This window comes from Gobius niger (assembly GCF_951799975.1).
Source record: "Gobius niger genome assembly, chromosome: 1".
In the NCBI taxonomy this organism is placed as follows: Eukaryota; Metazoa; Chordata; class Actinopteri; order Gobiiformes; family Gobiidae; genus Gobius; species Gobius niger.
This window is the reverse complement of record NC_136852.1, coordinates 42202826-42215522: the sequence shown is the minus strand read 5'-3', so window position 1 is coordinate 42215522 and position 12697 is coordinate 42202826. Positions and strand designations below refer to the sequence as shown.

Below are 12697 nucleotides of genomic sequence, written 5' to 3'. Positions count from 1 at the left end.
TACTGTCCTGACTGTATTCCTGACCGTTATTGGCGTCTAAATCTAAAAATCCCATTAGTGTAGTCGGTCAGAGGTGCACAAAGAAGAATCCGATGTTTGTCTACAAAACAAGTACCTTAAAAACACTGTCGTTTGAAAAATTTGGGCTGGGTTCCGTTTTTTCTGATGCCACTACCTTAACGATACCTGCTTTTCGGTACCGGTGCCTTAACGGTACTTTTCTCAATACCTATGTTATTTTAATTGCATTTCAGGAGAAAACCCTAAAACAGCACAACAGAAAGAACACAGGCCGCAGCAGTGTCTTTTTTTTGTTGGCAGAATTCCCACTTAAGCAGCAATAAAAAGAGAGAAAGCACATTATTGCCTCCTGAGCTGCAGAGACAGACCAGATCCACATCAGGACAACGTTTCATTTCAGCTAAACTTTTCTAAACAGACCGCGCTGCTCGACAAAGTGAAAACGCCTCACACATCAAAGATCTGTTACATAGTGCGAGCGTTCACTCTGCCACTAATAATTTACCAAAACTCTTCCAAAATTGGCTAATACAGAGTGAGCGCTCACTTTTTCCAGAAACAATCTTTGATCTAATCCTCCAGCGCTGCCATTTGGTGCAGCTGGAGTTTAGTAGCGACAGCACGTTGTTTTAGATCGTCTGGTGCTCGGTTATCTGGTGACACAGCTGGATTTGTCAGCTGTGTTGACAATAGGCTACCACGCTTCCTAACGACACTCAACAAAGCTTATATTTCGTCTCAAACAACATATTAGATTGTCTCCTCAGTGGTTGCAACTTCAGGGTACCCTTACCTTGACACTGATGGAGCAAAATGGACGTTGACGCTCACAGAGAAGTGATTTGAGAAGCTACGTGTTTGGTTGAAATCAGACGTGCATGTCCCAGGTTGATTCAGCGGAAGTGTCTCAGCAGCAATGCAAATTCTACAAGCACACACGGCCACATATGCAGGACATCCACTGATATTCCTCATTGTGTTAAAGAGGGGGTATTATGCTTTTTTCAGTCACATAGCACCAGTCTATATCACACTACAATGATGACCAAACCTTCTGTTGGTCTGTAAATGCAGTAAATTAGAATAACTGCCTTGTATAAAATTGCTCTCTCAAAATGGCTGTAGTGAATGTCTTGAAATAGGCCTCTGTCTCTTTAAGAACCTCTGACCCTTTCCGACACGCCCCCTCCACACGCTGTCTGTGGCATCAGTGGGGAGGGGCTTCTGCTGAGGAGCAGTGGTTGGTTACTCGGCTGGTGACAAAAGCTCGGAGGCGTCTCCAGGAGGTGGGGGCGTTCCTAGGAGGACTCAGGCAAACCTATCCCTAAAATGGCCGCCATCAGAGTTTTTACAGATTACTCAAAAATACGTGAATGTGCCAAGGCAACACTTCAGGCATGTTTTTAATGAGGGAACGATATAATAACATGATGTAAAGCTTGAAAAAGTTTGCATAAAACCCCCCCCCCTTTAAAATAAATGTGCATTTGTGCATATGTACAAGACAAAACGAGGCTCGACCGATCTCTCTCACTGCTCTACAAGTAGAGCAGTGAGAGACATTTATTTCTTGTCTTTGCAAACGATGATTGAAATTGCACTGGTCTAAAGTATAAGCAGCCACCGAGCTACACTCTTAATGAGGCATAATGAGGAAGAATTATCAGACAGATCACATAAGACATTTTAGTTTCATTTCAGTTGTCATTATATTCCGTTTATCGTTTGGAAACACTCTTCATGTTTTGGCTTTACTTTATTTCCAACTCCCTTTACATTGTTTGATTCTCCATGAGCTTCAGAAGGCCCTCGTCCCTGAAGCGGATGAACATTCTGTGGAGTGAAAACCGTTTCTGTGACGACACTGAGAAAATGTCAAAAGTGCAAAGTGGTAATCAAAGCGGAAAAGAATCTCTTTAACCTTTCGGTGTTTAAAACAAAATTCCACACGAGTTAATTTGAAATAGTCTTGAATCAAAAGAAAATTAAAACATAAAAAAAAAAAAGAAACCTTTCCAAGCCTTTGAATATCGTGCATAATAATTCTTTGATTTGCTCTCCGAGGTCGCAGGGGGCAAAGGAATTAAAAGCTGAATGGATCTAAAGCACACACTGCTGCTGAGTTGTTTTGTTTCATTTTACCGCCAACGCGTTTCGACCCATTGCTGAGCCGGAGCGCTGCGGCCTCATTAACATGGACGAGGCATCTCATTAACATAACCAAAACCGTAGATATCGGCGGGAAAAGCATCGGTATTTGCCCTGATCTTCTGATCTTCTCCTCCAGGCGGGCTCGCAGTGGCGCCCCTCCCCCTGCTCTCTGTGCACCTGCTCTGGGCACAGCGTCTCCTGTTCGGCCCCGTCCTGCCCCGCCGTGGACTGTCCCGCGGATCACGGACTCCACACCCCGCGGGGAGAGTGCTGCCCCCAGTGCGTCCGCAACGGAGGTGAGAAAAGGAACCGCCCTTCGGAGTTTGACGCATTAAGTCTTCCATGAGTCACTGCGATTGTTCCGTAATGACGCCTTTGCAGCGATAACGGCTGATGAGTTTGTTCCCGTCGCCGAGGAGGGATTTCACCCCCCGTGGTTGCAAATCTTACCAAATTGAATTCGCCATTACGTTTTTATCGTTTGTGGCACTGAGTTTGACTTGCCGCTGCCTGTAGGAACCATCGTTTTTGGCGTGAATATGAGGCGGATTTTCCATTTTGTGATTTGGAGAGCGCATTTATGGCTGTGAGATGGCCGATGGTGGAGCGGGTCGCCTCATGATCGAAAGGTCGGGGGGGTTTCGAATCCCGGGTCCTGAAGGCGCGCACTGTCATTGTGTCCTTGGGCAAGACTCTTCACCCGCCCTGCCTTCAGTGTCTGCAAACGCTGATGTACAGTATGAATGGGCGAGTGGTTCCTTGCTGCAAAGCGCCCTGAGCCTAATGTAGGTGGAAAAGCGCTAAGTTGAGACAATTAACCATTAGAGAGTGATTCAAACAAATTGGGACAGATCTTGTGTTTCGAAAACGCAGACGTCAGCGAAACTTTTTGCTCTGAGAAGGAGCGCGCTTTGTGATCTCGCAGCTTCCAGACTCACCGCGTTTAAGTGGGACGTACGTTGGGTGGAGAAACGCTTTGTCCTCCAACCACGGACGGAGCGGGGCGTGTGAGAGGGGTTTGTGGTGGAGGGTGAACCATGCCGATCCGCGCCACAGTGGACCAGTATAGGATGCATCGCTTTCTCTCAAGACACGAACATTGTTTAGCTCGCGATGGGGTTAAAACAGCACTTAGCAACTCGTGCCCCAAGAAGCCCCACTGCAGGTGTCGTAGCATGTTTTTTTTTACTCATTACTTGTCCGTGAGAGCAAATACTACGCTGACAGAAAAGACAAAGGGAGAGAGGGACTTTGTACATCCATTTGCACAATGGAGATGTTTTTTTTCCACTCCTACTTGGCTGTAAATACTGTTTAAGTGGTGCTAGCCCGCAGTTAGCTTTGCCCGTTAGCCTGTTAGCTTCTTCTTTATGATTCCATTAGTTTGTAGTGTATTGGTGATCCCACCTGGTGACCCCTCAATCATCTTATATTACCCCAAGAGGTACTACGGAAAAGATACATGGAAACAAGTTACTTATTACTGCTTTAATAATTTTTTAGTTTTACCTGCGAGAGCCTTTAATGCTCAAGAAAGAACACAAGGCAGCGCGAGGAAATGAATGTCCCATCAGAGCAGTCACCTCTTGCTACGCACTCTCGCAAGTAGCGAAGATGCATAGGCACAAGATTTTTGGCTATTACGTTTTTCTGACAATTTCAGATTTTCCTCTTTGCCTCCTGCAGATTTGTATCTTTTGTTGCTGATGAAGCTGAAACATAGTAACTGAGTCCCGTGATGTTTTAACCTCTTACCTCCCGCCTTAAGCGAGCACGTTTTCTTTCATTCATAAGGTCACAGCATATTGGCCAGTGTAACGCCTCATTTGAAAGCTAAGATCGACAAAATTCATCTAAATGGATGTTTATCCTCGCGCCGTCGTCATTTTTGTCGCTATTGTTTTTTTTTAATTTTCAAGAAGCTTTAAAATTTGGGTAAGCCAAACTGGGTTCAGGTGGGCAGCAGTTTTAGAAGTGAATATGTGTGAATATATGTGTGTATTTTTATTTTTATTTTTATTTTTATTTGTATTTTTATTTTTATTTTTATTTTTATTTTTATTTTTATTTTTATTTTTATTTTTATTTTTATTTTTATTTTTATTTTTATTTTTATTTTTATTTTTATTTTTACATCGGTTAGGCCATCTATTTTGTACGTTTTTTTTTCAAGAATGCGGTAGGAGTTCATACAATTTTTTTTTTCTTCATCCAACTCCTGTTCTTCTTTTCATGGAATGTATTGTTTGTTTGTTTATTTGTTGGATTGTTGCTTTATTTTAGGTTGCGTTACCTTGAAAAAAGAATGAATGAAATGAAAAATGAAATATGCAGCTCAAAGTTCAATCACATGAAAAATAAAACATTCGATATATACTGCATAACATATTAAAATCGCAAATTGAATCACAATATCTGTCATGTACAGCCTTACACTGATTCCCACTGAATTGATGTTTGAGAATTCTGGTTGAATTGGGCCGCCAATACTACTACTACAATCCCACCTATGACTGCCACTGCTCATTCTCTAAAGTTTCCCTGTGATGCCGGTAAAGCGCACCTCTGACAACAGACATGACTCACAATTATTAACCAAACGTTCATTATCATTTCATTTTTGGTTGTTGTAGACGTGGCGGCGTGGCACCTCGTCTTGGAGCGCTGCCTGCCGTGTGTTTTCTCTCGTTCTTGTTGGCGGAGACAGTGAAGTGATCCCTCCCTGTGTTCTCGGTAATGAAGCCCGGGAGCAGCTCTGACGCCGACAGACGTTAGCGGCTAATTAGCACCGAACTAAATGAGCAAACATGAGTCAGGCTGTTTATCTCCGCGTAAACATTTCTCCTGTGCCGAGCATATTTCAGGGCTCAGACGACCAGGACCGGGCTATTTTTAGAACCGGAGTCAAAAGCGGGGGGGAAATTTCTCAGGTTTTGTGAAAGGTATTAAAAAGTTTGACGCCGTATTAGGTTTTGGAGAGAAGCGGAGCATGGACTAATTGGTTGTATAAAGGGACACTACAGCATTTTAATGGCTACTTTCATTGTACTGTTACTGCTAATAGGCGTCTTCCCATAGGGGCCCTATGCGAGAGCCTTTTGCGTTTGTTTACACCGCCACGGAACGACAGGCTGTTCGTTTGGGACGCTTGTTTCTTTTACACTACAGCGTTCATCATGTCCTCTGACTCCGGGCTCAACAGGAACCTCTGATGGAGGTAGTTTCACCTCACAGGTTTAGTAACGTAATGTCATAATGTAGTGTGTAATACTCAAAATATTTAGGTTAAGACCCGATTTATGTTGGTTTTAACAGGTTTGGACTGGTTTATTCTGGTTTTGACAGGTTCGGACAGGATTATTCTGGTTTTGACAGGGTTGAACTGGTTTATTCTGATTTTGACTGGTTTGGACAGGATTATTCTGGTTTTGACAGGTTTGGACTTGTTTAGACCTGGTTTGGAGTGATTTAGACCAAGGTTGGACTGGTTTATTCTGGTTTTGACAGGTTTGGACTGGTTTATTCTGGTTTTGACAGGTTTGGACAGGATTATTCTTGTTTTGACAGGTTTGGACTTGTTTAGACCTGGTTTGGACTGATTTAGACCAAGGTTGGACAGGTTTATTCTGGTTTTGACAGGTTTGGACTGGTTTATTCTGGTTTTGACAGGTATTAACAGGATTATTCTGGTTTTGACAGGTTTGGACTTGTTTAGACCTGGTTTGGACTGATTTAGACCAGGGTTGGACAGGTTTATTCTGGCTTTGCTAGGTTTGGGCTGGTTTAGACCACGTCTGCACTGGTTTATTCTGGTTTTGACAGGCTTAGACCTGGCTTAAACCAGATTTATGCTGGTTTTGCAAATATTTTGATTGGTTTAGACCAGATTTAGACCTGGCTTGGACTGGTTTTGACAGTTGTTTAGTCCTGGTTCAGACTAGTTAATTCTGGTTTGGACAGGTTTGGACTGGTTTAGATGTGGTTTGGACCGGTTTACTCTGGTTTTGATTGGCTTAGATCAGGTAACTAAGAGCTCTATTGAAAAATAATGCTCCCTAATGGGTTGAAAATACTTAAAAAGGGTTGTAGGGAATAACATTAAAGTATTAACTCTCTAATAACAAAAATGTTCCTTGCCCCAGGCCTGACGTTGCTTACCTAAAATACACTACAAATTAGCATTAACAGGCAGTAGTTTCCCTCAGTTGTCGCCCCACAGTGTTACAATTGTTGTTGGGGGTCACGTATGACAAAAGTAATGAGTTACAAAAAATATGCTACTTTTTTCAGTAACTAAGGAAAATAACAGATTACTGACACAAAATATGGGAATATATTATTTCAAGTAACTAAAAATGCCAGACTCCCCCCAAATAAAATGCGGCATAACAAATCAAGTTGGACAAGATCTGCAGTTGTGTGTAGTTAATGTTGTCAGAACAAAACGAGAGAATGGGGGAAAGCGAAGGGAAATAAAATCTTTCACTGTGCTTTTGCTTGGTGGCATTATTACTATTTTATTATTATTTTGCCAAGAGTAACTCGAAAGTAGTGTAACTCAGCTAAGTTTTATATTTTACTAATTTATACTACATTTTTTAAAGCTGTAATCACTAATATAGAATATATTACAAATTTTAAGTAACTTGCCCAACATTGGTCACAAGCGTGTGTGATTTGGACACGTTGGACCCTGCTGCTGCTGCTGCTGTGGTTTTAACTGAAGTTTTTGCCATTGTTCTTTGTTCAGCCTCGTGTCGTTGGGAGGGCAGAGAGCACCGTGACGGGGAGCAGTTTCAGTCCGGCCTCTGTTCGCGATGCCTGTGTTCAGACGGGGAGGTGCAGTGCTCTGTGGCCGAGTGCGCCGCCGTCTCCTGCAAAACGGTACGACCTCTTTAATGCAGTCTTTCTTTGCGCAATGACGTGTGAGTAAAATGTTTGACACGCTCGTGCACCTGCCCAAGAGAAGAATATCTGACTATTTGTCTCAACAGAATGAAAACCTAGTGATCCGCCCGGGCCAGTGCTGTCCTGAGTGCATGTCCAACCCCTGTCTGTCTGCGGGACAACAATACCAGGTAAGAATGAATCACATTGTGTCTGTCGCTGCAGCTGAGATATCAACAGTTCTGCTGCAGATTTCTGACATAAATATGAGAAACCAAAGTATTGCAAGTTTTCTTTCATTTCATGTTTTCATGCACAAAAAAGCCAAAATCACCTGTGACAATTTGAGTAAAAGATCGAGCCAGGTCTAAATTTATGGTTATTATTATACATCAGTTACAAAGGTTTCTTCAGGATGAGCTTGTGGACTGTGATTCAAATGTTATATTTTAACTAGTGCCTTGTTTTGTGCAGTTCAAAGCTCAGTAAATCAGGCTAAGAATTAAAACTCAAAAACGTGTTGGGTGTGGATGGTGTGACGGTGTCCTTATCCTGACGTCACTGGGTATTCACAATCCATACCCACCACCTCTGTATCTGGTAGGTGTGGTTGCCACGGAAAACAGCTCTGAGGATGCTGTCTGAATGGGACGCAAAACTAGAATCCGAATCAGAAAATTTTATTAAACCTTATGAAGGGCAATTCTTTGCAGCGACCCGGCCGTACATACACACAGAACAAACATTTACAGTATGTGCCACAACAGTTCACAGGTTCACAAGGTCCAGCAAGACCGAATAAAAACAGAAACTCTTTCGAATTCTTTGAGTTTGAATTCACGAAGCTTATCGCAGAAGGGATATGTAAGTTCGAATAGCGATTTGTTCGAATCACAGGCAAGTAAAAACGCCAGCCTGAGGGAATTCATCTAAAACATGAGGATAGGATGTGCCTCTGATCTACGTCCATGATCTGTGAATGGCCTTATGCTTCATAGAAATATTGAGATGTTGATTATTTGTGTGTGGAAGCCCTGGGCTTATATTTGTCTGATAGTTGTTTATAATTTACAGGTGTTTTTTTTATTTTAAAATAGTTTTACTGTGCTGTGATTTGAATTAGTGTAAAACAAATAGAAACCATGGGACTTGGACTTGACTTGGACTTGCGGGGTCACAGACTTGGACTTGACTTGGACTTGCGGGGTCACAGACTCGGACTTGACTTGGACTTGACTTGGACTTGTGGTCAGAGACTTGGACTTGACTTGGACTTGTGGTCAGAGACTTGACTTGGACTTGCGGTCAGAGACTTGGACTTGACTTGGACTTGTGGTCACAGACTCGGACTTGACTTGGACTTGCGGTCACAGACTCGGACTTGACTTGGACTTGTGGTCAGAGACTTGGACTTGACTTGGACTTGTGGTCAGAGACTTGGACTTGTCTTGGACTTGCGGGGTCACAGACTTTCCCCCTGATGTGGACTTGTGGGTCAGGGACTTAGACTTGACTTGGACTTGTGGGTCAGGGACTTAGACTTGACTTGGACTTGTGGGTCAGAGACTTGGACTTGACTTGGACTTGTGGTCAGAGACTTGACTTGGACTTGCGGTCAGAGACTTGGACTTGACTTGGACTTGTGGTCACAGACTCGGACTTGACTTGGACTTGCGGTCACAGACTCGGACTTGACTTGGACTTGTGGTCAGAGACTTGGACTTGACTTGGACTTGTGGTCAGAGACTTGGACTTGTCTTGGACTTGCGGGGTCACAGACTTTCCCCCTGATGTGGACTTGTGGGTCAGGGACTTAGACTTGACTTGGACTTGTGGGTCAGGGACTTAGACTTGACTTGGACTTGTGGTCACAGACTCGGACTTGACTTGGACTTGTGGGTCAGGGACTTAGACTTGACTTGGACTTGCGGTCAGAGACTCGGACTTGACTTGGACTTGTGGTCAGAGACTTGGACTTGACTTGGACTTGCGGGGTCACAGACTTGGCCCTTGACGTGGACTTGTGGGTCAGGGACTTAGACTTGACTTGGACTTGCAGCTCAGGGACTTATGTGGATCTCTGCTTTTTAGTGACCCGACTCTTTCAGAGCGAGGTCAGATCTCTCTGTCGGACGCCGATGATTTTGGAACATACATGAACAATTCTGTTCAAGTTATTTTTGTCTCTCGCAGATAGACAACCGAACCAACAGATGAAGGAAAATGTGAGAAGGAAAGTGTGAGAAGACTTTCTGTGCAGGAGCAGTAGCAGACTCTATCAATCCTCTCAGTGACTCACCTTTAGCGATAACATCCGTGCTTACATAAAAACTTCAGTTTTGTTGTCAAACACAGTTCTCAAATACTTCTCTCAACAATTTGCACCTGTTCGCTGTGTATGCTGCTGGCTTTATCCTGTCAGCTCTTTTTTTTTCCTTTTTAAAAAAAAATAAGTCCAAGTTGCAAAAATGTGACCTGTGATTTTATTGATCCAACAGGTTCTCGTGCGCATATGTTTCCTCCAGAACTCCATCAGGGGTTTGTCAATAGCTCTACCCACACAACAAAATCCACCTTTAGGTTCAGAGTAATGTTCACGACCTGGATGACTGAGAAACTTCGTTGTTTTACCAAGACTTAGATATTGAACAATCTTTCAGAAAAAAAAAGTGTGTCTGTTGGTGCTTCTTAAGTGGAGATGTTGATACAAGATGAAAATGATGAAAGATAAGTGAGTAGGTGCTTTATTTGTCACTGTACAACTGTACAACTAAATAATGTTCAGGTGTTAGTCCTGAGCCGCTGTGGCTGAGCTGCACTACCACTGTGGGCCAAGCTGCGCAGCTCCCTCCGCTCCACAACAGTCTTTCTCCATCTTCTGGGAAGAGCTTAGCAGTTAATCTGTTTATTTCTCCAGTGAATGTCCATTATTCAGAGCAATTGTAGGGATAGAAGCATGTGTGGCCTAGCTGTGAGTCTTGCCCGGATACCTCCTGGTTTGTCCCTTTTTTGTTTCCTGTAGCGCCCTTTTGTGATGCCTCCCCTGTGCTGCAGGTGTGGGGGCTCTCGGTGCCCCTTCAGTGTCTCAGAAGAAGAACTATGTAGGTCTGAAATGTCTTTAGCTCGAAAGCTAGCTGTTTGTTTACTTTGAAAACTCTTTTTGAGAAAACAGGCTTTAAAGTTTTGTGTTTTTGTGAAGAGAGGATGGAACTTCCAATGAATTGTCAAAAACAGCATAAAATGAACAAGCTTGCTGTAGATTACTGATATAAATATGAGGAAAAGAATGTATGGTAAGTCATTTTATGTTTTTATACAACACTAAGGAACATTGAGCCAGGTTTAAATTGATTCATTTCAAAGCTCAATAAATCAGGCAGGAATTAGCTATTGAAAATCCCTCTGAGAAAACCTTTTGAAAATCCCCTTTACATGTCATATTGGTCTTTTTTTGTCCTTGGCTCTGGCGTTCAAAATCAAGTGTTAGTGGAGAAGGCGTGAGCTGTGGTAGTCGTTGTAGTAATAGTTGTATTACATGTAGATTTGCTGAATAGCCTTCCTCGCGTCCAATCTTTGACTTTTATTCTACTTTCATGGGCCAATTTCCCCCTCGCTTTCTCCACGCCGCCGCCTCACGTCCGACCTCCCTTTAGTCTTTGTCTTTTTGCGGCTCGATTAAATATTGACTTTGGGCCGCGCGATGCAAATAAGGCGTGTGATTCCGGGGGAAAGGAGACATTTTTCAGCGCGGCTCTAAATGTTTATTGCCCAGATTTATCAAGCTCATGAAAGCGGCTCAGTGTGGGGCTACGCACTTTTTACTTTCATATCGTATAATACTGTGAAGTCATAATGCTTTATTTGGGCTCTTAGGGTCACAAAGATTTCACTGTTGGATAGTCTCGCCTTCGCTTACTTCGGCTGACGGTGGGCCTTGTTTTTGGTTCTTCTTTTTGACACTTCTTTGCTCACGCTGCTAAACTGAATGTGCAAAAACAAGCCAGGTGTTATAGAGCTGGAGATCAGTTAAACGCACACTCTGTTTGGAGAAGCTAAAAGTTGTTCAGAGGCAATATAAAGAAGAAATTTGGGTTGAGCGATTTGGACAATTACCATTTTATTAAATTTTATTGGAAATAAACTTAAAAGGGTCTGCTGATCTCCCACATGAAGAAAACTGCTCTGGTCTGCACTGTATTTAGATTCATTTCAAGACGGAGACAGAATGGCGGTATGAGGGTTTTATTAATGAACGTGAATCACTTTTGGGGCTGATGAATGATTGCCAGAATCTTCCCCGGAGCCTGGACACTGGTGGTGGTAGAAGAGGAGACCTGGGTTGGCCAGTCGATGTCGAGCCGAGCTGAGGAGAGGCCAGGCAGAGAAGGGGGTGGAGGAGGGTCGTAGCACAGCTGGGAAACGGCTGAGTGATTGACCAGAGAGCTTAAAAGGGGATCCTGAGGGATGAGCGGCTGAAGCCGGGATAAGCAGCTGCTGTGATTGGCTGTCGTGAAGGTGCGGCTTGAGCAGGCTCTGTGATTGGATGATTGGAGAGAGCTGCCGGTGATGAGGGGATGAATGAATGCAGCTGGTTGGTCTTCCAGGTTGAATTTGCTTTATTACACAATTATTTAAAATAGTTTTCTGCTCTTGCAAGTAAACCTTCATAATAAGCCAAGCAGTTTTCAAAAGCGTTTTCCTTTTATCACCCTCATGCCTCGAGCTCTGCTGTAATTGACAACCGTCTCTATGGAGACGGCTGAAAGGGGAAAGGGGTAGTCAGCATGATGCTGTTGTAGACTCGCCTCAATGGGAGCAGGGGATCTTTTCTTCAACTAAGACCCTGTCCATATGAAGTCAAGCTGAGGACCAAACGCAAAGATATTTTATCAGTCCAGTGTGTCGTCCATACGAGCCCGGCATTTTGGGGGTCTGGACACGAACATGTTCCAAACTAGGTCCCAGAGTGGAAAGATCTCAAAATGCGGTTTACGTGTCTCCGCAACCTTTACTAAAACGATGACATCACAGCGCCATAGTCTGTGATCCATAATCTACTGACCTTATAATGAGTTTTACTCATGGATCTATAAAGGTTTTACTCCGCTCCTCTTTGCTCTTTGCAGTCCACAAGCCACAGGTGACAAGTAGAAAAACACGGCCGAGTCAGTCTGTGTGTTTGGCCTGACAGTAAAAATCACTGACAGGTTTTTCTGCTTCAGTCCCGTTACATCTGAAGAATAAACTCTCCTCCTCGTTTCTTCTGTAGATCCTAAATCCTTGAATCAGTTTCATTTTCACTGTTTACATTCCACAAAAGTTTACTGCGCATGAGTCTACATCTATTATCTGTGTTAGCGTCACAGCGCCTCACACAGGCCTGGAAGTTGAATTGCGCCGTTTTCACAGACCTGAGCCGACCCATGTGGACGCACACATTTACTAAACTGGCTTTGTGCTTACAACGAAAGTTTCTGAAAATATAAGCGTTATGTCTTTGTGTGGATATAGCCTAAAACTCAGTTTTGGCATAAGAAAAGTCCATCGCGCACTCCTAAAACACATCGCTATGGAGTCACTATGGAGCGTCTGAAAAGCAACTCAGTTTGACGTGAGGGGGACATGGAATGACAGACGT

At 43.4% G+C, this 12697-nt stretch overlaps 1 protein-coding gene across 1 annotated transcript in view; it reads left to right on the top strand.

Annotated features, from left to right (window-relative positions):
- fras1 (Fraser extracellular matrix complex subunit 1) overlaps positions 1-12697 on the top strand; it is a 421086-nt gene that overhangs the window by 117508 nt on the left and 290881 nt on the right. The window contains exons 5-7 of the mRNA XM_079566634.1: positions 2309-2468; positions 6923-7056; positions 7167-7250. Coding sequence (XP_079422760.1) covers positions 2309-2468; positions 6923-7056; positions 7167-7250 — 378 coding nt within the window. The remainder of the gene's footprint in view (positions 1-2308; positions 2469-6922; positions 7057-7166; positions 7251-12697) is intronic.